Here is a 27,917-nt window from a genome sequence, read left to right as displayed (position 1 = left end):
AAGAAGAAGAAGGAAGAAGGAGGAAGAAGAAGAAGGAAGAAGAAGAAGGAGGAGGAGGAAGAAGACGAAGAAGGAAGAAGAAGAAGAGAAAGAGGAAGAAGAAGTAGTTACTTGCACACCAGTTAGTAGTTAGACAACCCTGGGTTGGAATGCCAGCTCTGAAATTTACTAGCTGTGTGATCTTGGGGCAAGTTGTTTAATTTCTCTGAACCTCAGTAACATGTGACACACTGGGTTATTGGGAAAATTAAATGATACATGTAAAAGACTTAATAGAGGGCCTGGCATATAATCACTTAATAAAATCAACTCTCAGTAGCAGTAGTATCAGCAATTTGGTATTTTTATTTTATATTTTATGTTTAACAAGCATTGAAAAATACTATCTCACACTCATACTGCTATAGGGAACTTCACTAAGAACTATGTAGCATCAATTAAATAATAGGGTGGATCTAAACTAAAACGAACAATGGGCATGGCTTAACGGGGCAGCCCAGGAGCTGTTGTGCTCTGGTTGGGGGTGTGGGTGCCTGCTGGGAAGCTGAATCAGACCTGCAGGGGACCCCAGGCCTTGGAGCCCTCCCAGCACACGCCTGCTCCCTGCTGGGGCCTCTGGCCCTTGAAGGTATAGGAAGGCTGTGGGCAGAAAGCAGGAGCAGGAGGCCCCCATGCGACAGGCGGGCCCATGGGCCCCAAATTGGCCAGCTTCTGCATGAGGCAATGGTTTTCTAACTTCAGCCTTTGGAACTCTCTCTTTGCCCACAGAACAGCCCTCTTGCTCTCCTCGCTCCTCTTCTCATACAGGAGGATTGCAGGCTCACGCCAGGAGGTGACTTTCCGGCATTCTGTCTTCAGGTGCTCCTCCATCTTCTTGCAGACGCGAAAGTTCTGATAAATGGCGTCCATCTTCCTGCACACCTTGATAAGTTCGTTCTCCACTTCCAGGCAGTGTTTGCTCCTCCACCTGCTTTCTCTCCAGTTGCTGGATGTGCTTGTCCCACATCTTACGCTTGACTTCGAGCTTCCGCTGGAACCTCTAAGTCTCATTTTTCAGGAGGGTGTTTTGAAGTTCCTCAGCTTGGTACAGTGTTATTTCTCATGTTAACTCTTCAGCCCTCTGCTTTTCCTTCATCAGTTCCCTAGACAGCTTTCCGTTTTTCCCTTGGCCCCCGCCCGAGGGCACGCCGATGTGGACGCGGTCAGGGGAGACCTGATGGACTGCTGATGAATTGAGGGGGCCATTAGCAGTCTCCGCCTCCCTCTTCCCCTCTCCTGCTGAGCCCCCACCTTCCAGCTGATGTTTGATGAGCTCCAGCACATGCAGCATCTTCAGCATGACCTGGGTTAGGGTCTGGAGTAGGTTCCCATCCTCACCACTGGCCTGCTGCACTCCTGGACTGGGAAGCTCTGGCCTGTCTTCCTGCTTTGGCTTGTCCTGCACACTCTGCCTGCAGCTACCAGTTTCCTGAACCAGATGCTCTGGACTTTCCTGCGGGTTGGGGCTGTCATTTGAGCCTTCCATGATCTTCCTCGCAGGGGGTTCTCCATCTTCCTGTGGTGCTCCAGAGATGGGATTTTCATCAGTCAGCTGGGAAGGGTTCTTAGGCAGGCATCCCCAAATTCCCTTCAGCAGTTGCACAGCATTTGCCACTGAAAAATAGCTGAAATTTTTATTCAGGACAGCCAGAGTGAGAATCTGTAATGGGAGAGGACTGGCCTTCTGCATAGGTGACACCACAGCTTCACAGGCTTGTGTCTCTGGTCCTGTCTTCTCTACTCCTTTCCCAGATACTTCACCCTGGGCACACTGCCCCTTTCCTCTTCTTAAGCTGTGTCCACACTTCACTGTGCATATCACCACTGCAGTGCATACCACGATCTCCCAGTGAAACCCAGAGATTCGTGGCATGTGTGGCACACTTTCATATATCACCAACAGGGCAGCCCACAGCTGCTCTAGAACTAGCTGGAGAGACATTTCGATGGCCACCAGCTGGCTCCAAAGGACCTCGTGGCTCTGCCTCCAAACACCAGCGTCTTATGGACCACTAGTAACTGCTTGGAACCCCAAGGAGAGTTCTGTCTCCAACACAAACCAGTGCTTGGCAACAGGGGCTGACATCAGTTGGGGTGGGGGAGGGGCACCAGCGTTCTAGCAGACCCTACTCTTCCTTTGCATTGCATGGACAGAAAGGGAGACTACTTACACAGTGCATGGGGGAAATAGATGGGCAGCCTGGAGCTGGGGCCTCTGTTAGCCCACCTGGCCCTATAGCTCACCTGGAGTGTCATAGCAGGGCCATGCCCTTTTCCTCCTCCGCCCGTGGGTCAGGCACAGGGGGACATGTCCCTGGGTGAGGCTCATTTCCTCCCCCACCCCCATTCACAGAAGCCTGGTCCCAGAGATCTCCTCCCTCTGAGGCTCCCCTTCTGTCTTTGTCTTTTGTTGGTGTGGGAGGAGTGGGGTGCAGGGGCACCAGACTGAAGGGTGTCCCCAGAGGTATCAACCAAGAGAGTAGATTTTCAGTTGTAACAGCACATGGGAAAAAACAAGAACTGGCCCGGTCTGAGAGTTTCATGGATGTTCAGTGAAGCCTGTTTTTCTCGTGAAATCCATGTCTTCCTGGAAGCAGGTGAATCTATGTGGAGGTGGCCTATATCATTTTCCTTCACCCTGAAGAAACTTTTTTATAGTTTTTGCATGGCAGGGGTATTAGCAAAAAAATCCCTCAATTTTTGATCTGTGAGAGTCTTTATTTCTCTTTCACTTTTGAAGGGTAACTTCAGAGGCGACAGATTCTTAATTTGGTGGCTTTTTTATTCCACTTGACTCCTTGGTTGTATGGTTTCTAAAGGGAAGTTTCTGTGTAGTCTCATCTGTGTTTCTGTGTAGGTAAGGTCGTTTTTCCCAATGGATCCTTTTCCATTTTTGTTGTTTCTTTGATTTCCTGCAGTTTATGATATGCCTATGTATAGATTTTATTTTTAGCTTTATTTAAGTAATCTCTACACTGAACATGGGGCTCGAACTTGTGACCCCAAGATCAAGAGTTGCATGCTCTTCTGACTGAGCCAACGAGATGCCCCCCATGTGTAGATTTTTTGGTATTTATTGTGCTTGGTGTTCTCCGAACCTCCTGGATCTACTGTTTAGTGTTCTTTTTTTTTTTTTTTAATTCATAGACATTATTTCCTCCAATCTTTTTCCTGTTCCTCCGTCTCTTTCCTCTTCTCCTGGTATGCCATTGCAAATGTGTTACACCTTTAATATTGTCCCGCAGTTCGTAGATAATCTGCTCTGAGTTTTCGCTCTCTCTTTTCTCTTTCCTTTTTACTTTGAGAATTTTCTATTGATCTATCTCCAAGCTCCCTCCCTCATTCTGTCCACAGCCTTGTCTGGTCTACTGATGAGCCCATCAAATTCGTTCTTCATGTTGTTACATGAAATTTTTTATTTTAGCATTTATTCATTCTGTCCTAGAATTCCCATCTCTAACATTGCCAGTCTGTTCTTGTATGCTGTCTACTTTATCCACTAGAAACCTTAGCATATTAATTATCATTCTTTTATACACTGGTCTCATAATTCCAACATCTATGCCATGTCTGAAACTGGTTCTCATGTTTGCTGTGTCTCTGAAAACTGTTAGGGTTTTTTTTTTTTTTGGCCTCAGCATGCCTTATAATTTTTAGTTGTGAGCCAGACATGATCATGATGTGCTGAGTATAAGGCACTACCTTCAATGACAAGCCTATAGTGGATGGTGGGTGTGTGGCAGAGAGAGATTCTTAGTCCATTTAGTCTGTCTCCAGTGCCCCTGAGCCCCAAGGTTGTGATCTCCTGCATGCCCCCAGGCCTTCCCCTTGGGCAGGAGAGGGGAACTTGCCAGGGGTGGGGGGCCACAGAGTGGGGTGTTCCCCTTTCCCAAGTCAGTTATGTTCTGGTAAAATCCCAGCAGATTAGGCTCAGGTTTAACTAATTTCCCCTGAGGGCATGCCTTGTTAGGAACAGAGTACTCTGATGAATTTCTTTTTTTTTTTTATTATGTTATGTTAGTCACCATACAATACATCATTAGTTTTTGATGTGGTGATCCACGATCCATTGCTTTCGTATAACACCCCGTGCTCCATGCAGTACGTGCCCTCCTTAATACCCATCACCAAGCTAACCCATCCCCTCACCCCACTCCCCTCTAAAACCCTGTTTGTTTCTCTAAGTCCATAGTCTCTCATGGTTCATTTCACCCTCCGATTTCCCCCTGATTCATTTTTCCCTTCCTTCTCCTAATGTCCTCCATACTATTTCTTATGTTCCACAAATAAGTGAAACCATATGATAATTGACTTTCTCTGCTTGACTTATTTCACTTAGCATAATCTCCTCCAGTCCCATCCATGTTGATGTAAAAGTTGGGTATTCATCCTTTCGGATGGCTGAGTAATATTCCATTGTATATATGGACAACATCTTCTTTATCCATTCATCTGTTGAAGGGCGTCTCGGCTCTTTCCACAGTTTGGCTATTGCAGACATTGCTGCTATGAACATTGGGGTGCATATGGCCCTTCTTTTCACTACATGTGTGTCTCTGGGGTGAATGCCCAGGAGTGCAATTGCTGGGTCATAGGGTAGCTCTATTTTTAATTTTTTGAGGAACCTCCACACAGTGATCACCAAGACAGCATGGTACTGGCACAAAAACAGACATATAGATCAAAGGAACAGAATAGAGAACCCAGATATGGACCCTCAACTCTATGGTCAAATAATCTTCGACAAAGCAGGAAAAAATATGCAATGGAAAAAAGACAGTCACTTCAATAAATCGTACTGGGAAAATTGGACAGTCACATGCAGAAGAATGAAACTCGACCATTCTCTAACACCATACACAAAGATAAACTCAAAGTGGATGAAAAACCTCAATGTGAGACAGGAATCCATCAAGATCCTAGAGGAGAACATAGGCAGTAACCTCTTTGACATCGGCCACAGCAACTTCTTTCAAGATACATCTCTAAAAGCTAGTGAAACAAAAGCAAAAATGAACTTTTGGACTTCTTCAAGATAAAAAGCTTCTGCACAGCAAAGGAAACAGTCAACAAAACAAAGAGGCAACCCACAGAATGGGAGAAGGTATTTGCAAATGACACTACAGCTAAAGGGCTGGTATCCAAGATCTATAAAGAACTTCTCAATATCAACACCCAAAAAACAAATAATCAAGTCAAAGAAATGGGCAGAAGACATGAAAAGACACTTCTCTGAAGAAGACATACAAATGGCTAACAGACACATGATGAATTTCAAAACTGTTGCTTTTTCTTTTCTTGCTCAAAGCATTAGGGGATTTGTCTCAGATCGTCACTGAGAGAACCTGGCAGGGCTCCTGGAGTAAACTCACAAAGATGTTATCCTCATCACCCCCCCCCATGACTGAATCCACCCAGCAATTTGGTGTTTTTAAATAACCAATGTGCAGAGAATCGTTAGAAAATCAACAAGGATATTAACTTAACAACACCGTCAACCAACAAGACCTAAACATTTATAAATCACTCTGCCCAACAGCAGAATACGCATTATTTTCAAGTGCCTATGTTCCATATATTCTGGGCCAAAAAACAGACCTCAACAAATTTTAAAAAATGAAAATTCTACAGAAACCACAATGAAATCAAACTGGGGGGGGGTGTTGGCTAAATAGGTGATGAGTATTAAGGAGTGCACTTGTTATGATGAAAACTAGGTGTTATATGTAAGTGATGAATCACTGAATTCTATTCCTGAAACCAATATTACAGGATATGTTAACTAGAATTTAAATAAAAATTTGAAAAAAAAGAACAATTGAATCACTATATTCTATACCTGAAATGAATATAACACTATATATTAACTTATTGGAATTAAAATTTTAAAAATTAAAAAAAAAATTTAAATCAAACTAAATAAAGAGAAAGAGAAAGATAACAAATATCCAAACAATTGGAAAATAACATTCTACATTATCCATGGATCAAAGATAAAATTTCAATACATTGAACTGAATGAAAATGAAAATACAACATATTAAAATTTATGGGACACAGCTAAAGCAATAGATAGCAAAATTTATAGCACTAAATGCATACAGTAGAAAGGAGGAGGGGCTCCTGGGTGGCTTAGTCAGTCCAACTCTTGATTTTGACTCGGGTCATGATCTGCAACATTGTGAGATTGAGCCTGCATTGTGCTGGTGCTGGGCATGGAGGCTGCTTAATCTCTCTCTCCCTCTGTACCTCCCCCCCGTCTCCCCCTCCCCCCCCCCCCTTCTCTTTTTTTCTCCCCCCCCCTCTAAAAAAAAAAAAAAAAAAGTCTCAAAACAATAAGCTCTCACCTTAAGAACCTAAAAAAAGAATAGAAAATAAAACTAAAGAATAAAACCAAAAGAATCATTCTACCTAATTTCAAGATATATAGCTACGGTAATCAAAAGTGTGTGGTGCTAGTGAAGGGATAGGCAAATGGAACAGAATAAAGGACCCAGAAATAGACCTACACAAATATGCCCAACTGAGTTTTGACAAAGGTGAAAAGCAATTCAGTGGAGGAGAGACAGCCTTTTCAATAAATGGTGCTGGAGCATGTGGACTTCCAAAGGCAAACCACCCCCCCCCAACACACACACACACAATCTAAGTCTCATACCTTATACAAAAATTAACTCAGGGTGCCTGGTGGCTCAGCCCGTTAGGCGGCCCACTCTTGATTTCCGCTCACATCATGATCTTAGGGTTCCGGGACTAAATCAGGCTCCAAGCTCAGTGGGGAATCTGCTTGAGAATGCTCTCTCCCCTTCTCTCTCCACCCCTCCCCCTGTTCACATGCATGCTCGCTCTCTCAAAAAAATATATATGTATTATTAACTCAAAATCAGTCACTGACTTAAATGTAAAATTATAAAACTTTTAGGAAAAAAATAAGAAACAAATCTCCAGAATGTAAAGCTAGGTAAAAAATCCTTAGATTGGACATCAAATCATTTTCCATAAAGGAAACGTTGGTTAATTGGACATTATCAAACAGTCAAAATTGCAAATCTGTACTGTGTGAAAGACCCTGTTAAGAGGACAAAAAATACAAGCTACAAACTGGGAGGAAATATATGCCAACCACATATTTGATAAAGAACTCCTATTTGAAGTATATAAACTCAAAATTTGACCCCAAAACAAGCAAGAAATCCAGTCAGAAAAAATGGGCACAAGACCTAAACACTTTACCAAAGAGTATATACATGGAAAGCACATAAAAAGTTGTCATTAGGGCAATTCCAATTAAAATTACAATGAGCTATCACTACACACCTATCACCATGACTAAAATGAAATGCATCAGAGAGAGAGAAAGAGAGAGACCCCACCACCAAATGCAAAGGAGGATGCAAAATAATTGGATCAGTCCTGCATTGCTGGTGGGAATGGAAAATGATAGAGCTAACTCTTGAAAACAGTTAACAGTTTCTTTTATTTTTTAAAGCTTTTATTTAAATTCCAGTTAACACACAGTGTAATATTAATTTTTCAGGTGTACAATATAGTGATTCAACACTTCCACACAGTTTCTTTTAAAACTAGACCTGCCACTACCATATGACCCAGTAATTGTACTCTTAGCCTTTATCCTAGAGAAATCAAAACTTATGTTTGCTCAAAAACCTGTACATAAATGTCTATAGCGGCTTTATTTATGATAGCCAAAACCTGGAAACAATCCAGATAGCCTTCCATGCCTGAATGGGTAAACAAACTAGTACATACCTACCAAGAAAAACTGAGCAATAAAAAGGAGCAAACTATGGAAACATACACCAACCTAAATGAATCTCCAGAGGATTATGCTGAATGAATAACCAATCCTAAATAGTGTGATTCATTTATATAATGTTCATGAAGTGTTAAAATTATAGAAGTGGAGAGACAGATTAGTGGTTGCTGGGGTTAAGGAGAGGTGGAGACGAGAGCAAAGTGATGTGGCTATAAAAGGGCTTCATGAGGGGTTCTTGTGGTGATGGAAAAGTTCTGTGTCTTGACCAATGTACTCTGAGTATGATATTATGCTGTAGTTTTTGAAGATGTTACAGTTTGGAGGAAGTAGGAAAGGGTACATGGGATTTCTCTGTATTAATTGTTCTAATTACATCTCAAAATGAAAAATTTATTTTGAAAATAATAGGCAGATCTCCACACTCCTGGATTCCATTCTCTCTGGAACCAAGGTGCTCTCTCTCTTGCCTGGAGAATCAGAGGCAGTTTTATCATTGCTCTTTCTTCCCTGCTATATAATCCCTGACTGACCCTGACTCTCTGCCATGGAAACCAGAAGTATCAAGATGTGGCTCTGGTTCCATATGTCCCTCTTTTTGTTGGCCAGCTTGATTATCCTGTGCCATGCCCTGAGAGCCACTTCCACTTCTGCTCCCCGCTCCAATTTAGCAGATGGGTCCATGAATGTCTTGGACACACAGAGCTCAGAAAACAATGATACAGAAGCAAACTACCCAGCTTAAATGATAAGATGGTCTCAATTATTCTGTTATTCAGAAAATTGTTCAAACTGAATTCATTACCTCAACATATAATGCACAGTTGTTCATTATCTCAATATATAACTGCTGGTTGGCAGACATTTTTAAAGTGCAAAATACATGATATGGTTGTGGGCTTCTATCTTTTAAATTGAAAATTATTTAATTGTGTTAAAAAATACTGAGCCACTTCTTTTGATTTTAATACTTGCCACTTCTCTTTTTTTTCTGGTATTCATATCACAAATTTTTATTAATTATAAGCAAAATAAAGGAAACAAATAGAGGTATGCTTGGATTGCAAAATCTCTTTTTGTTAAATGCTTGTTTATACCAGGTTAGCAGAACTATCACTGGTGTTATATTCATGGCACTGTGGGGTTTTTGCGGGGGGGGGGGGGGCATGGAGAAGAGGAAGCAGACATGGTGGACTTAATATTGAATTGTATTCTACAGATACTCCTTCACATGAAACCCCCAAAAAAAAAAAAAAAGCTTTAAGAAACACTAACTGTGTGGGTGTGGGGCAGAGAGAGGCAACCCGGGAAACAGACTCTTAACTATAGAGAACAAACTGAGGATTATTGGAGGGGAGGTGGGCAGGGGGGAATGGGTTACATGGATAATGCATTAAAGAGGACACTTGTAGGGATGAGCACTGGGTGTTGTATGTAAGTGATGGATCACTAAATTCTACACCTGAAACTAATATTGCACTGTATTTTAACTGGAATTTAAATAAAAACTAAAAAAAAAAAGAAACACTATTCATTGGTAATAAAGTTTTCTTAAATTTCTCATGGGCCAAGAGAGATGATACCCTAAATTCATCAAAAAAAGAAAACTAGAATAGATTTTTAAGGAGAAAGAAATCAAATATACAGAACTTAGAGGTTACTTTCTGCAAAAGTAAACAGATGTTGTTTACAAGAGGGTAAGAGACTTAAAGCAAACAGAGGGCAGAAGTTCTGGAATCAGGAATCTACACATGGACAGTAACAGCAGACATAGAAATGGAAAGTAAAGAAAGCATATATATATATAGTTCAAAGGAAAAATATCATTCATTTGCTTCATTTCTCAAAATATCTCTAAGTGAATGAGGCAATTTGGGTTTTGTTCACTTTTGAGAGTTTGAAGTTGTTGGTCTCGCAGATTGGGTATCTTAAGCCATGGCTAGTCCCACATGGCCCAGAGTTATGCATAGCACTTAATTTCTGCCTCCAATAGTTCTACATTGCTTGGGTAACTTTGGCCAGAGTTTTTATTCATAGAATGTTTAGAAAGTGATTCTGGGAAATATTTGATTTCCAAGTGAGAACAACTTTTCCAAGCATAAAAGCAAAGGAGGAAGGCATAAAGGAAATGATTGATAGCCCTGACTCAATAAAAATATTTTAGAGGAGTATTTAACGGTAGGGAAAACTGTCCATGACATGTTTTTAGCATTTATTATAATTTTATCATTTATTATTATTTATCAAAAAATAAAAGACCAGCATGGATATTATAATTTCAATGTGGTAAAATTTGTATCTGAAATATGCTAAATACTAAAAGAATTATAAATGATTTTTATTTTCTTCATGCTTTTCTGAATTTTCCAAATTTTCTATATTAAGCAGAACCAAAAATGATTTTAAAACAAATTTAACCCAGCCAAAACTGAATACATTTCATTTTTTTTTAAGATTTTATTCATTTATTTGACAGAGAGACACAGTGAGAGAGGGAACACAAGCAGGGGGGAGTGGGAGATGGAGAAGCAGGCTTCCCACTGAGGAGGGAGCCTGATATGGGGCTCGATCCCAGGACCCTGGGATCATGACCTGAGCCGAAGGCAGACGCTTAATGACTGAGCCACCCAGGCGCCCCAATACATTTCATTCTTGAACTCATTTATGAGTTCATATATTCCTATAGGTTTGAGTCATATATTCCTACAGGTATTTTAGAATCAGTGGATGAATTTTATTTAACTCGGTGGCATACCAAAGATAAAACAAGAATTTGTGAGATGATCCAGGGGCAAATTGAGACAAAAATAGTCTGAAATGGAAAGTTCTTCCAGACTTAGAAGAACTATAATATATAGGTGGATCTAATTTGATTCTGTCAGAGAAAGGTCAAAGTACACAAAAAAATTTTTTTAAGAAAAATTTCCTTAGTTTCCCAGGTAAGCCCCTATATTCCTCTGCTGCTACCTAATTTGAAACCTCACCCTTCTGGGTCCAGCCTAATTACAGATGAAAACCACCTGCATTACACATTCCCACCCATCTGTACTTGGCACCAGTGATAGCTTATCCTGGTGCCAAAATCTGGCATGTGATTCAGATGTTCTAGGTAGATAATTTAAATAACCAAAACTAGAATGGAGACTTTCAGGGAAGGGAGTTATTTTCTAAGAACCAGGTGATGATTCTGAACAAGGTAAGGAGAACTATTTGGAGAGTATGTGGGTTATGTGTATAGGACAGAGCTCTAAGGAAGACTTTGTGGTTGTGGAAGAATTCCTCCAACTAGGAAGGCTTCCAGAATGGGAAGGCTCTTTTTCCCAGGATCCAAAAGCTTTCTAAGGAATACTCTTTTCAATAACCATCTCTTTCAGTCTCCTTATGTCTTACTGGTTGCTAAAGGTGAAAATAAAAACCCTCAAATGTAGGTGTGAAACTCAAAGTTTTGGTTCAAAAAATGTATTACTAAAAATAAACCTTTTAAAGAGAACTTAAATTGTACATATAAAATGTGTCCAAAGCCAGGGAATAAATAAGTAATTGAGATGGCTATTAAGCCTAGATCAAATATCTCTTTTTAATTTAAATTTTAGGTAGTTAACATATGGTGCAATATTGGTTCTGGAGTAGAAGTCAGTGATTCATCACTTACATACAATACCCAGTGCTCATCATAACAAGTGCCCTCCTTAATACCCACACCCATCTAGCCCATCCCCCACCCACCTCCCTCCATCAACCCCGTTTATTCTCTATTGTTAAAAGTCTCTTATGGCTTGTTTCCCTCTCTCCTTTTTTTCTTTTCCCCCTTCACATATGTCCATCTGTTTTCTTTATTAAATTCTACATATCAGTGAGATCATATGGTATTTGTCTTTCTCTGACTGACTTATTTCACTTAGCATAATACACTCTAGCTCCATCCATGTCATTGCAAATGGCAAGATTTCATTCTTTTTGATGGCTGAGTAATATTCCTGTGTGTGTGTGTGTGTGTGTGTGTGTGTGTGTGTGTGTGTGTGTACCACTTCTTCTTTATCCATTCATCAGTTGATGGACAGTTGCGCTCTCTCCATGATTTGGCTATTGTTGATAATGCTGCTATAAACATCAGGGAGCATGTAGCCCTTCGAATCTGTATTTTTGTATCTTTTGGGTAAATACCTAGTAGTGCAATGGCTGGATCGTAGGGTACTTCTATTTTTTAACTTTTTGAGGAACTTCCATACTGTTCTCCAAAATGGCTGCACCAGTTTACATTCCCACCTAACGTGCAAGAGGGTTCCCCTTTCTCCACATCCGTGCCAACACCTGGTATTTCTTGTGTTGTTAATTTTAGTCATTCTGACAAGTGTGAGATGGTTTCTCATCATGGTTCTGATTTGTATTTCCCTGATGGTAAGTGATGTTGAGCACTTTTCATCTGTCTGTAAGCCATCTGGATGTCTTCTTTGGAAAAATATCTATTCATGTCTTTTGCCCATTTCTTACTAGATTATTTGTTTTTTGGGTGTTGAGTTTGATAACTTCTTTGTAGATTTTGAATAGTAACCCTTCATCAGATAGGTAATTTGTAAATATTTTCCCCCATTCTGTAAGCTGCCTTTTAGTTTTGTTGACTGTTTCCTTCACTGTGCAGAAGCTTCTTATCTTGATTAAGTCCCAATAGTTCATATTTGCTTTTGTTTTCCTTGTCTCCAGAGACGTGTCTAGTAAGAAGTTGCTATGGCCAGTGTCAAAGAGATTTCTGCCTGTGTTTTCCTCTGAGATGTTGATGATTTCCTGTCTCACATTTAGGTCTTTCATCCATTTTTAATTTATTTTTGTGTATGGTGTAAGAAAGTGGGCCAGTTTTATTGTTCTGCATGTTGCTGTCTGATTTTCCTAACACCATTTGTTGAAGAGACTTTTTTCCATTGGATATTCTTCCCTGCTTCACCGAAGATTAGTTGACCATATTGTTGAGGGTCCATTTTTGGGCTCTCTATTCTGTTCCATTGATCTATGTGTCTGTTTTTGTTACAGTACCATACTGTCGTAATGACTACAGCTTTGTAATATAGCTTAAAATCAGGAATCGTGATGCCTACAGTTTTGTTTTCTTTTTCAGAATTGTTTTGGCTATTCAGGGTCTTCTGTGGTTCCATATAAATTTGAGGATTGTTTGTTCTAGCTCTGTGAAAAGTGCTGGTGGTATTTTGATAGGGATTGCATTAAATGTGTAGATTGCTTTGGGTAGTATAGACATTTTGACAATGTTTGTTCTTGTAATCCATGAGCATGGAATGCTTTCCATTTCTTTGGTTCCTCTTCAATTTCTTTCATAAGTAGGTTCCATAGTTTTGAGAGTATAGATCCTTTACTTCTTTAGTTAGATGTATTTCTAGGTATCTTATTGTTTTTGGTGCAATTGCAAATGGGATCAATTCCTTGATTTCTTTTTCTGTAGCTTCATTATTGGTTAAAGAACATCCAACTAAAGAATGAATGGGTTAACCAGGAAATTAAAGAAGAACTTTAAAAATACATGAAGCAAAAAGAAAAGAGAAATGACCCAAATCCACAAAATCATGAATGAAAGAGGAGAGATCACAACCAACACCAAAGCAATACAAACAATTATAAGAACATATTATGAGCAACTCTGCCAGCAAATTAGATAACCTGGAAGAAATGGGTGCATTCCTAGAGATGTATCAACTACCAAAATTGAACCAGGAAGAAATAGAAAACCTGAACAGACCTATAACCACCTAGGAAATTGAAGCAGTCATCAAAAATCTCCCAAGAAACAAAAGCCCAGGGCCAGATGGCTTCCCAGGGGAATTCTATCAGACATTTCAAGAAGAATTAATACCTATTCTCCTGAAACTATTCCAAAAAATAGAAATAGAAGGAAAACTTCCAAACTCATTTTATGAGGCCAGCATTACCTTGATCCCAAAACCAAAGACCCCATCAAAAAGGAGAATTACAGACCAATATCCTTGATGAACATGGATGCAAAAATTCTCACCAAAATACTAGCCAATAGGATCCAACAGTACATTAAAAGGATTATTCACCACGACCAAGTGGGATTTATCCCTGGGCTACAAGGATGGTTCAACATCCGCAAATCAATCAACGTGATACAATACATTAACAAAAGAAAGAACAAGAATCATATGATCCTCTCAATAGATGCAGAAAAAGCATTTGACAAAGTCCATCATTTCTTGATCAAAACTCTTCAGAGTATAGGGATAGAGGGTACATACCTCAATATCATAAAAGCCATCTATGAAAAACCTACAGCGAATATCATTCTCAATGGGGAAAAGCTGAGAGCTTTTCCCCTAAGGTCAGGAACGCGGCAGGGATGTCCACTATCAACACTGCTATTCAACATAGTATTAGAAGTCCTAGCCACAGGAATCAGACAACAAAAAGAAATCAAAGGCATCCAAATCGGCAAAGAGGAAGTCAAACTCTCACTCTTTGCAGATGATATGATACTGTATGTGGAAAACCCAAAAGACTCCACCCCAAAACTGCTAGAACTCATACAGGAATTCAGTAAAGTGGCAGGATATAAAATCAATGCACAGAAATCAGTGGCATTCCTATACACCAACAACAAGACAGAAGAGAGACAAATCAAGGAGTCGATCCCATTTACAATTGCACCCAAAACCATAAGATATCTAGGAATAAATTTAACCAAAGAGGCAAAGGATCTGTACTCAGAAAACTATAAAATACTCATGAAAGAAATTGAAGACACAAAGAAATGGAAAAATGTTCCATGCTCATGGATTGGGAGAACCAACATAGTGAAGATGTCAATGCTACCTAGGGCAATCTACACATTCAGTGCAATCCCCATCGAAATACCATCCACTTTTTTCAAAGAAATGGAACAAATAATCCTAAAATTTGTATGGAACCAGAAGAGACCCCGAATAGCCAGAGGAATCTTGAAAAAGAAAAGCAAAGCTGGTGGCATCACAATTCCAGACTTCCAACTCTATTACAAAGCTGTCATCATCAAGACAGTATGGTACTGGCACAAAAACAGACACATAGATCAATGGAACAGAATCGAGAGCCCAGAAATGGACCCTCAACTCTATGGTCAACTTATCTTTGACAAAGCAGGAAAGAATGTCCAATGGAAAAAAGACAGTCTCTTCAACAAATGGTGTTGGGAAAATTGGACAGCCCCATGCAGAAGAATGAAACTGGACCATTTCCTTACACCACACACAAAAATAGACTCCAAATGGTTGAAAGACCTAAACGTGAGACAGGAGTCCATCAAAATCCTAAAGGAGAACACAGGTAGCAACCTCTTCGACCTCAGCCGCAGCAACTTCTTCCTAGAAACATCGCCAAAGGCAAGGGAAGCAAGGGCAAAAATGAACTATTGGGATTTCATCAAGATAAAAAGCTTTTGCACAGCAAAAGAAACAGTCCACAAAACCAAAAGACAACCGACAGAATGGGAGAAAATATTTGCAAATGACATATCAGATAAAGGGCTAGTATCCAAAATCTATAAAGAACTTATCAAACTCAACACCCAAAAAACAAATAATCCAATCAAGAAATGGGCAGAAGACATGAACAGACATTTCTACAAAGAAGACATCCAAATGGCCAACAGACACATGAAAAAGTGCTCAACATTGCTCGGCATCAGGGAAATCCAAATCAAAACCTCAATGAGATACCACCTCGCACCAGTCAGAATGGCTAAAATTTAACAAGTCAGGAAACGACAGATGTTGGCGGGGATGCACAGAAAGGGGAACCCTCCTACACTGTTGGTGGGAATGCAAGCTGGTGCAGCCACTCTGGAAAATAGTATGGGGGTTCCTCAAACAGTTGAAAATAGAGCTATCATACGATCCAGCAATTGCACTACTGGGTATTTACCACAAAGATACAAATGTAGGGATCCGCAGGAGTACGTGCACCCCAATGTTTATAGCAGCAATGTCCACAATAGCCAAACTGTGGAAAAAGCCAAGATGTCCAACGACAGATGAATGGATAAAGAAGAAGTGGTATATATACACAATGGAATATTATGCAGTCATCAAAAGGAATGAGATCTTGCCATTTGCAACGACATGGATGGAACTGGAGGGTGTTATGCTGAGTGAAACAAGTCAATCAGAGAAAGACATGTATCATATGACCTCACTGATATGAGGAATTCTTAATCTCAGGAAACAAACTGAGTGTTGCTGGAGTGGTGGAGGGTGGGAGGGATGGGGTGGCTGGGTGATAGACATTGGGTAGGGTATGTGCTATGTTGAGCGCTGTGAATTGTGCAAGACTGTTGAATCACAGATCTGTACTTCTGAAACAAATAATGCAACATATGTTAAGAAAAAAGAAAAAGAAGAAGATAGCAGGAGGGGAAGAATGAAGGGGAGTAAGTCAGAGGAGGAGACGAACCATGAGAGACGATGGACTCTGAAAAACAAACAGGGTTCTAGAGGGGAGGAGGGTAGGGGGATGGGTTAGCCTGGTGATGGGTATTAAAGAGGGCACATTCTGCATGGAGCACTGGGTGTTATGCACAAACAATGAATCATGGAACACTACATCAAAAACTAATGATGTAATATATGGTGATTAACATAACAATAAAAAGTTAAAAATAATAAATAAATAAATAAATAATAAAAATACATGAAGCAAATGAAAATGAAAGCATGACATCCCAAAACCTTTGGGATGCAGCAAAAGCAGTCCTAAGAGGGAAGTGTATTGCAGTGCAGACCTACCTCAAGAAGCAAGAAAAGTTTCAAATACACAGCCTAACCTTACACATAAAGGAGCTAGAAAAGGAACAGCAAATAAAGTCTAAAGCCAGCAGAAGAAGGAAAATAATAAAGATTAAAGTAGAAATACATGCTATAGAAACAAACAAACAAAAAACAGTAGAATGGAGGGGTGCCTGTGTGGTTCAGTCAGTTGAGCGTCTGCCTTCGGCTCAGGTCATGGTCCCAGGGTCCTGGGATCAAGCCTGTTTCTCCCTCTCCCTCTGCCTGCCACTCCCCCTGCTTGTGCTTGCTCTCATTCTCTCTCTCTCTCTCTCTATCTGTCAAATAAATAAAATATTTTTAAAAAACAATAACAACAGTAGAATGGATTAATGAAACTAAGAACTGGTTCTTGGAAAGAATTAATAAAATTAATAAACCCCTAGCCAGACTTATCAACAAGAAAAGAGAAAGGACCCAAATAGAAAAAATCATGAGTGATAGGGGAGAGATCACAACCAACACCACAGAAATACAATTTCTCTTCAACCTGGAAGAAATGGACAAAGTCCTAGAAACTTACAACTACCAAAACTGAAACAGGAAGACATAGAAAATTTGAATCAACCCATAACTGGCAAGGACATTGAATTAATAATCAAAAATCTCGCAACAAACAAAAGTCCTGGGCCGGCTGGCTTCCCAGGGGAATTCTACCAGACATTTAAAGAAGACTTAATATCTATTCTTCTCAAACTGTTCCAAAAAATAGAAATGGAAGGAAAACTTCCAAACTCATTCTATGAAGTCAGCATTACCTTGATTCCAAAACCAGACAAAGACCCACTAAAAAGAATTACAGGCCCATATCACTGATGAACATGGATGCAAAAATTCTCAATAAAGTGCTAGCAAATCAAATTCAACAGTACATTAAAAGAATCATTTGCCACAATCAGGTGGGATTTATTCCTGGGGTGCAGGGATGGTTCAATACTCCCAAATCATCAATGTAATACACCATATTAATAAAAGAAAGGGTAAGAACCATATGATCCTTTCAATAGAGGCAGAAAAAGCATTTAACAAAATACAGCATCCTTTCCTGATAAAAACCCTCAATGAAGTAGGGATAGATGGAACATACCTCAACATCATAAAGGCCATCTACAAAGGACCCACAGTAATATCCTCAATGGAGAAAAACTGAGAGCCTTTCCTCTATGGGTGGGAACAAGACAGGGATGTCCACTCTCACTATTACTATTTAACATAGTCCTGGAAGTCTCAGCCTCAGCAGTGAGACAACAAAAAGAAATAAAAGGCATCCAAATTGGCAAGGAAGAAGTCAAATTTTCACTCTATGCAGACAACATGACATTCTATGTAGAAAACCCTAAAGACTGCACTGAAAATTGCTAGAACTCATACATGAATTCAGCACAGTCACAGGATATAAAATCAATGTACAGAAATCTGTTGCATTTCTATTCACCTAGATCAAATATTTCATAAGTTGAGTAAGCAAGTCTTTGTTCTTAATTGCATAATAAGAAAAAGTACACCTTCTAAAAATGACCTGCATTTTTAAGTTGTCTGAATTTGTTCACTACCACTGCAAGTAATTACAATATTTTGTTTTCTACCAGCCTTTTAGTACCTTTAACTTATCATATTCTCCCATCCTCCACCCTCCCCAATCTTCTCTTTAATCCTCTGCATCCTCCAACCCAGCTCTCTCACCCTTTTACTCAATTTATGATGTCTTAAGGCATATCAGGGGATATATTGATGTTTGTTCAATTTAATTAAATTTAAATCCATTGCATCCATTTTACTCCAGCATTTGAGAATGTTCTGGGCATTGTTTCTACTGGCAGTCCTCACTTTTCTTCCAAGTAGTGCAGGACTGTAAAAGTGACCATTCAAGCTGAAGTCATAAAAATCTATCTTAAAAATCAATGGGGGAGAATTATGTTTGTTCTATGACCTCTATCTGTTTTTGTCAAAACATTAAAAACTTTCTTACTTTCTTATAAATATGCAGGGAAAGGATCAAAAAATAGTAAAACCAGTATTTATTACACCATGATTTAAAACATTAAAAATATTCTTATTTCTTTGTCAAAAAAAAGAGCTATTATGGGTAATTTGGATAGTGCTTGCCTTCTCATTATTTAACTTACATGAAATTAGCGTATTGTTTTATGCTGTGGCAAATTGCCATACTCCTTTCTTAATTTGGATCAGCTTCCAATATTTTTGTCCTTTGCACTTTCAACATCATAAAATATCTACAACAGTTCCTTTAATGTGAAATGTTGACTGCATCTTTTCTTGTGGAACATATTTCCCCTTTTCATCATGGCCACTTTTCTCATTTATGTCCACAAGTTTGTCTTCACTAAGTTCCTCTGGCTGCATATCCAGATTTGAATGGTGGCAGTGTCAACATTCCTGTTGTCAGCTATTTCTTCTATAACTCTATTTACATTTGGTTCGAATTTCACCACTACATTATCACTTTTTATTCTTTTGCTGCACTTTAATCTTCATTGGCCCATTCCCTCTTACCATTGTCCATTTTTTGTAAAATGCCACATAGGTCAGAAACAAAGGGGAAACACGGCTACACACTTTGCTGTCTGTGTATCAACTGAAAACCAGATGCACAGTGACCAGTCACCCACTGTCAGATTTTAAAAGTCAGTCACAGCTGTTGATGCCCATCTGTTATTTACATAACGATTTGTAGATGAATGATCTAACACTGGTAACTAAAACTTGAACTGCACTTGTTGGAGGACTGATGTAACTAAACTCTGGCAACTGAAATTTTTATATATTGGAACTCTACAAACTGAGAACACCTGTACTTTCTTTTAGTAGGTATAAGATTATTAGGTAGTAGATTTTCATAATTCCACAAAGTTGGTCCTGGCCTCTATTTTGTTGTTCCTGAGTATATACACCAACCATTTTTATTAGACAATCTCAGTATAAAAGTTCTAGAAATGAGATGTGGTATTAGGAAAAAGTAAAGTGGACACGCACCAGCTATTATAGTCCTGATGGTGACACAAAGCATTTCAAATATTTATATTTTATTAGAAAATGTAGATTTTTCAATCATCACCTGCCCTGCTAGATTAATCCCTGGGCAGTTCTAAGTATGTGTTAAGTATGAAAGTAACTAGAATTTGAAGGATTAGCATATGATTTTCCAGTTCTCCATCCTTCATTCACAGAACATTTCTGTTTGTGTTGCTTTCAAACTATTATTTAATTGCCAGTTTGTATTTAATGAGCTTCTCACAGTGTGACGTCAAATATCTTTATACATCAAGCTCCCTTTTGAAAATTTCCCTAGAAACTATAATACTCTAATTTTCCTAGTATTAAATTTTAAATACTTCCTTTGTGTTAAGATGCACCTACTTTGATACTAAAACTCTTTTCCATCCTAAATAATTTTACTCCAGTCAGGTGAGGATATTCTTCAGCTTGACTGGTAACTGTGCCCTTCCTTTGGCGTCAGCTGTAACATGTCTTCTCCTAGTGTGCCCTTTGAATATGGTTATTATTCTTAGGTCCTCTATAGTGATTCTAGAACAAAAACAAAAACAATTTAAACACTATCTTTTTTAAAACCAGTAACACTAATTCTCAAAAAAAAAAATACTCTAACATTTCAGGTTGTCATAGGGGTCTAAGAAACAATATTCAATCAAATCCAAAAAATGTGAAAAGGAGGGAAACTCTTTAGCCTAACTTTCTCACACTACACAAAGACTTTGGTGATTGTAAAGTTTGTCTTCAAATTTAACAAAGGTTAATTTGGTGAATTTGGGTATATGACAAGCAAATATTTATGGGGAAATCAAAATAGTCTTAGCAGGTGATGAATATCAAATAGATTCATACTTTGTCTCTCTTCAGAAATTCCCTAACCTGATACCAAACATATTTTCCTAACAAGATAATATTCAAAACTTCTCTGATATTTATTTTTTGGCAAAGTATTTTTAAATAAATTGATGAAGTGAGTGTAGTACCTAAAGGCTGCCACACTGAGGCATGTGATGCATTGTTTTGTGACTGGCTTTCAGATCACAATTACTAGTCTTCCTCATAAGGAACAATAGTAGTCTAGAAATTAAACTTGTAAAGCCCAGATGGAACTTGATTAGTAGGCATCTCCTTTCCTGTGTGTATGGGTGTTGTAAATTGATTGCTAAAAAGAGTCCCACACATTAGAAGGAAAGCACACCCCCTACTTTATGGTTATCATATGTTAGAATAATAGGAAATAGTCACATGGTCATCTTTTTTCTAGAAACTCTATCTAAACTACAAAAGAGAAATGATCTGTCCTATTACTTAAAGCATTCAAGCAAGGAGATCTCTCAGTTGTCCTATTCAGGACAGAACAATCATTACATTGTGATCATTCTCGCTTTGTCTGACCAGATGGGGAATGGCTGCAATTCTTAGAGAGTTATAAAAATCACAAATATAGCATATGCGATACAATGACACCCTGTTTATTTGTCAGAGAAAGAACATGTTCTGGCAAGTCTTGGAAATTAAATCCACTCCAGAATAGAATACTAGAAAACAGCTTCTTAATTTAATACATAATTTGAATATAAAGAGCTTTAAAATGAGTCCATGTTAATGACCGCAAAATAAGACAAAATTTGACAAAATTATAAGAGAAAAATGACAAATCTAAAATAATGTTTTTTAACACAACTCTCAGTGATAAGAAAACAGACAAATTTTTAGCAAGAATATAGATGATATAAGCAATGTAATAAACTTAATCTAGTAAACACATATAAAATCCATACCCAATAATTAGGGAATGCATATTTTTTCAAGCCCAATTGAAACATTTAGAAAAATTGACAATACACTAGACCACAAAGCGAGGTTCAAGAAATACTAAAGAGTCTATATCATATAGACCAAATTTTCTGACTGTAATGCAGTTGTTAGAAAATATTTATGAAAATGTGATTTAAAGAAAATTCACATTTTAAAATTACAAATATAACATGTTTAAAGAAATGAAGGAAAATTTTCAATATTTACAACTAAATGGAAATAAAACTATTATATACCAAAACATATGGAATGTAGCTAAGGTAGTACTGAAGAAGAATTTATAGTTTTAAATAAATATATTACAAAGGGATAAGCTCTCCAAATTAATGAGCTAAGCTTTCAACTCAAATTAGAAAAGGAAAAGGAGAATTAGCAAAAACAACAAAGAGCAGAAGCCAACAAAACAGAAAGCAAAGATATAATCTTTCTTATTGTATCTTCATTTTATATTTAATTTCTGCTCTAGGCCCAAATGGTTTGCTCCTCAAATAATGAGTAATATAACCCAGATAGTGGACAAAGACAAAATAAGAAAGGAAATTACAGGTCTATCTCAGGAATATAGATGTAAATATTAGCGACCTGAATCCAGCTAATATGACAAGAATACATATCATAACCAAAGGAGCTTATCCCAGGAATACAAGGATGATTTAACAATAGAAAATTACTAATTAAAATTGATTATAACAACTATATGATTGTGTTAATGAAGAAAGATTACATGCTAAAATTCAACATCTAATAATGAAAAAAACAACCTAGCATAGAACAGACATCTTTAATGTGTTCAACCTTAATTTCAAAATCAATGTGAAGGGAGAATGATCAAAAATAGCCAAGGCAGGGGCGCCTGGGTGGCTCAGTCATTAAGCGTCTGCCTTCGGCCCAGGTCATGATCCCAGGGTCCTGGGATCGAGCCCCACATGAGGCTCCCCGCTCAGTGGGAAGCCTGCTTCTCCCTCTCCCACTCCCCCTGCTTGTGTTCCTTCTCTCACTTTGTTTCTCTCTGTCTAATAAATAAATAAAATCTTAAAAAAAAAATAGCCAAGGCAATTTTGAAGTAGAACAACATGAAAAGACACATCCTACTGGACTGAACTGATTCTATTAAACCATAGTGTGGTTTTAGTGACCAGATATAAACCAGAGTGCATTAGAGCAATTCCATGCACAAATGAAAACTTGACATTGGACAGAGGTGGCATGTAAACTCACTGAAGAGATGAACCATCCAAATGAGTACAGTGGCATACTTGGTCTTCCATAGCAGAAAAATAAATCCCAACCTCACATCATGTAAAAAATCATTTCTAGGAGGTTTAAGGCTTACATTTGAAAACAAACTTTAAAACAACTTTTGAAGAAAATACAGGATAACATCTTTATGATCTTAAGGCAGAGATGAGTTCTTAAATAAAACTTTATACATACCACTGCGATCAAAGTTTATGTATGACAAGGATATGATGAAAATAGGAATCAATAAGCTACAAGAAAGGAAGATGTTCACGATGCATATAACCAAAGGATTAATATCCAGAAGGTAGGAAGAATAAATAGAGTTTAATTTTTTTAACGGGCAAAAATGAGTGAGCAATTTATAGAATCACCTATTATATAAAAGCTGTTCAATATAATTTGTAATGAGGGAAATGCAAAGTAAAACAACAAAAGCACAATTTCATACCCATTAGATTTTTTTTTAACTAAAAGCTTAATGATATCAAGGGTTAGTAAAGTTGTAGAGCAATGGGAACTCTCATTCACTGCGGATAAGAGTATTTACCGATTTAGAGAAAAATAGCAGTATTTAATAAAGTGGAGGGCATATAAATCCATGGCCCAGCAAATCCCTTCCTAGATGTATAGTAAAGAAACTCACACATGTCTAGGAGAAATGTGCAAGAATGTTCATTGCAATATTGTAACAGTGAAAGCAACCTAACTCTCTATCAACAAAATAAGGAACCAATATATTGTGAATTTAACTAAAATGGAATACCATTTAATTGTGCTGTTAAAATTAATAAATCAACTTAAGTGTCAAAAATTTGGGGAGAAGAGCAGATTGGACTGACACATCATGATCTCATTTGCATGAAATTTCAAAGCATACACAATATTATATATTGTTCCTGAGTCCATTTATAATAGCAAAACAAAATCATGCATGGGATTGATAATGCAAAAGTTAGGATAGTGATTACCTTGGTAGAGGAGAAGAAAATAGGATCAGAGTATAATAAAAAAGGGAGCTTTGGTTTTATCTATAATGTCTCAATTTCTTTTTAAAAGATTTAATAAATATGGCAAGGTGTAGTTGGTGGGCACATAGATGTAATATTCTCTGCTCTTTTTCTATTTGCTTCAAATATATTGTGATTTTTTTAAAAGGAAATTAGTAATATTCTTTTAAATATAAAAGCATGGTGGTCCACTTGCATGGAGGAGGAGAAGGCAGGATAAGATGAAAAAGTTCCCTGCAAGTCTCTAGCATAGTCTGGTGGTTAGGTGCTAACATGATCCATGCTTGGAAAAGGTGAGACTTCCCAAGTTTGGACTGAGATAAATGAGCTATGGTCCCCAGTGCTAGGCAGGGAGGGAGAGAAATTACCATGACTTTTCCCTACCCTTTCTTTCTTGCCCTGTTGCCCCAGGTCTCTTTCCTTCCACCTCTTCTCTCTCCCTCACTAGCATGGCACAGAAACCCACAGCTGCCTAACTTTATGGAAGAAATGTAGCTAACCATATAGCTCTGTCTTTGCCATCCCCAGCAGGAGACTTCCTCCTGGCATTGGGGAACCTCCATTAATTAGAGGAAATCAGAACTCTAGGATATGTACAATCATATACCAGGAATTTTCCTCTCATTTGAGGCATTCGCTCATAGAAATTCAAGCAGTATGAAAATTCTACAGAAGCTATGTGGCCAAAAAATCATCATTGAGCCCTAAAGTAAGAGAGAATTGTATTAACATTTATTAACATGTGTTAATCTCCTAGGTATTGAAATTAGATTCAATAAAGTGGTATTTAACTCTTATGTTCTTGAGCATATCCCTATATTTTCATCATTATTTCTAATATAATGATAGTTTCTAATATATTATTGGATTGCTCTCTATGAACAGCATTATCATCATGTAAATGCCAATGCTGTTTATGATGGGTTCAGAAATCCTACTTAACTATATGTAAAAGAAGATTGAAGTTTTAAGTATTAAATTTTCCAAAGCAGTATATATGTACTTTAAGAATTCTTTTATTTTGCATTGTGTTTTTAATATAGTAAAAATTCAAACAACCCAAATGGATATAACATTAAATGTAATTCTCTTTCCCATACATTGCCCCATGAGTCCCCTCCCCAGAGGCGGTCATTTTCAAGTTCCTCTTTCACTAAGATAACTTATATGTGGACAAATAGGCATTGAAAAGAATTGTTTTAAAAGTCCATTCCATAGGAATCATATTTCAAAATGTCTGTATTCTTAGCACATTCAATGCTTTTCTGTTTGAGGCCAAACGTGTAGTGCAGAAATCTTTAGGCTTGGGGTCAGACACAATATAAGTAAAACCCAAGCACGAGAGCAATATTTTGAAGCCAGCCACAATAAAAGTGACAGAGATGTTATAATGTTTATTAAACTTTTAATAGAAAAATCAGGAGAGAATAGTGTCAATGCGGTAAGTTCCAAGACTTGAGTCTGGTACCAGTTAGACATAAACAATTAAGTGACATGTATAACTAGCTTGTATTATGATATATCATATAAGGATACCAAAATATTTGGGTAATTATTTTGTCTAAAATTGAAAGTAATCTTTAGGGGCGCCTGGGTGGCTCAGTCATTAAGCATCTGCCTTCGTCTCAGGTCATGGGCCCAGGGTCCTGGGATCAAGCCCCACATCAGGCTCCCTGCTGGGCGGGAAGCCTGCTTCTCCCTCTCCCACTCCCCCTGCTTGTGTTCCTGCTCTCGCTGTGTCTCTCTCTGTCAAATAAATAAATAAAATCTTTAAAAATAAATAAATAAATAAATAAATAAATAAATAAATAAATAAATAATTTGAATGTAATCTTTTAAAAAAACTGATTATACCAAAGCATACCTAAATAATTGCTTTCTTAAGCAGCCTAAAATTTAGCCAGTTCTGAAATACTGTCAGAGGCTACCCAATTAATCTGTTTTGCTACCTCTGCTAAAATGTATCCCTAACAAAAAGTTTGAGATAAAAATCTCAAGAAAGAATATATGATGCGGAGGGTGGGTTAAATAGGTGATGGGGATTAAGGAATACACTTGCTATGATGAGAACCAGGTATTGTATGGAATTGTTGAATCACTAGTATTACGCTGTATGTTAACTAACTGGAATTTAAATAAAAACGTTTAAAAAATAATTTAAAGGGGCGCCAGGGTGGCTCAGTCGTTGAGCACCTGCCTTCGGCTCAGGTCATGATCCCAGGGTCCTGGAATTGAGCCCCACATCAGGCTCCCTGCTCCGCAGGAAGCCTGCTTCTCCCTCTCCCACTCCCCCTGCTTGTGTTCCCTCTCTTGCTGTGTCTCTTTCTGTCAAATAAATAAATCTTAAAAAAATTTTTAAAATTAAAAATAATTTAAAAATTTTTTTATTTTAAAAAAGAATATATGATGTCAAAGAGTATAGTTCATATTAGCTTGTACTCTTCAAAACAATATATTTGGTATTTCCCATGGATGGAAAGGATTTTCATATATTTTTTCTAAACCTATATTTGGGATCAGTTTGTAAGAAAAATGTCACCTTTGTCTTTTAGGCTCTTCTAACATATAAGAGTGACCCAACCATGAGAAAAATGTTGAATCATCTGTATTTCTATATCATGCCTGTGTTTAACGTTGATGGATACCATTTTAGCTGGACCAGTGTAAGTCACTTTGCTATCCAACTGAAAAGAGAGACTAAATAAATAGAAAACAGCCATAGAACAGGAAGGAAACCTGGGGGGCAGACAGCCTAGTGATTCCAGAACTACAGAAGAGACATCCACTCCCTGTCCCATCATAGCAGCAAACTTTTGTTTCTATGTTTGGCTTTGCATGAGATTCCATATAAGTCAAGATATCTCCTTCCAAAGAAATTGTGAAAAGTCACTAGTCTAGCCCAGCTTACTCAATTTTGCCCAAGATGAAATGAGGCCAAGAGAAGCTAAGAGATAGCAAGCGTGTGGCAGAAATTGGAGCATGAACCTGATGCTTATCCAATCCTCTTTCTACTCCCTGGATTTATCTCTTCCCAGAACTCTTCCTCAGTGCTATGATTCATTCACCAATTGTGCTACTAAAATGCATGTGGATAACCTTTTGAGTATTTTTTCTACACCTATTTTCTTAATTATATCTAGGATCGATTTTGGAGAAAAACAAGGTCAAGGAGTTCAAGGTTTCGCTGCCGTGGAGTTGATGCCAATCGTAACTGGAAAGTGAAATGGTGTGGTAAGTTGAAAACTAACTGGAATTTAGATCCACAGTTTTCCACAGCTTTCACTCTCAAAAATGATGAGCCCAGGAGGACTCCAATATAAGACTGATGTTTTAATGTAGGTGAAAACCTAATAGAGAAAAATACAGATCTATACCTTGTAGCTATAATTTGCAAAAGAAAATGAAAGGGATTTTTAACATGTAAATATCAAAGATTTAAATCTGTCAACCCAATCCTGAAAATTGAAAATTTAAACACAGATGTAAAAGCAGAAAACTGAGGAATATTCGACATTCAGAAACTAAAACAGAACTGTGGTTTGTGGTATAAATCTGGTTAAATATTTTAATCCTTTCATTGAGAAAGTGAGAGTAACTCTGATCCTGCTTTCTTCTGTCTATGACAATCAAAACTACCAAATCCTTGTCTAGAATCTACCTATCTAAGGTATCATACAATGATTGACCACTCACGTGGCAAATGTATTTCTGCTACATTCCATCTTTCATTTATACCTTTCAAGTGAAGAAAGGATGTCAGGAAACTGTTTCAAAATAAAGAAGCAGGTAGGTACTAGAGAGGGGAAGAGGGACAGGAGGGAGAAAATTAGCCATAGCTAGTATAGAGGAGGCAAAACTTCACTTCTACCCACCTTGGGATTTTTAGGTAAAGCTCTTAAACAAAAAGGCAGATTAGCAAGAGAAAAACAGTTTATTAACATGTGCCGCATGTGTCACATGGGAGAAACCTCATGAAAAGTAACTCAGAGTGGCAACTTAGAACTCTGGCTTTTATAGCATCTTCAATAAATTGTAGAGAAATGACAGGACAAAGGAAAGTAGTTTTGGGCAGCACACCGTGGGAAGGTAAATATATGGGGAGACAACTAATGGAGTAGGGTTTGTTTGCAGATTTCTGTGGTGCTGTCTCTAGGATGATAAAGTCTGTCTCCAGTAAAAGGAGAATTTATATCTTCTCTTTAGGCA

General features: G+C 38.0%; 1 protein-coding gene across 1 annotated transcript in view; it reads left to right on the top strand.

Annotated features, from left to right (window-relative positions):
* CPA6 (carboxypeptidase A6) overlaps positions 1-27,917 on the top strand; it is a 355,796-nt gene that overhangs the window by 271,495 nt on the left and 56,384 nt on the right. The window contains exons 7-8 of the mRNA XM_025871439.2: positions 26,264-26,374; positions 26,852-26,942. Coding sequence (XP_025727224.1) covers positions 26,264-26,374; positions 26,852-26,942 — 202 coding nt within the window. The remainder of the gene's footprint in view (positions 1-26,263; positions 26,375-26,851; positions 26,943-27,917) is intronic.

This window comes from Callorhinus ursinus, unplaced genomic scaffold, assembly GCF_003265705.2.
Source record: "Callorhinus ursinus isolate GAN/ISIS: 27379988/994484 unplaced genomic scaffold, GSC_fseal_2.0 scaffold5, whole genome shotgun sequence".
NCBI lineage: Eukaryota > Metazoa > Chordata > Mammalia > Carnivora > Otariidae > Callorhinus > Callorhinus ursinus.
Note: the sequence above shows the minus strand (reverse complement) of the source record. Positions and strands in the feature narration are given on the sequence as shown.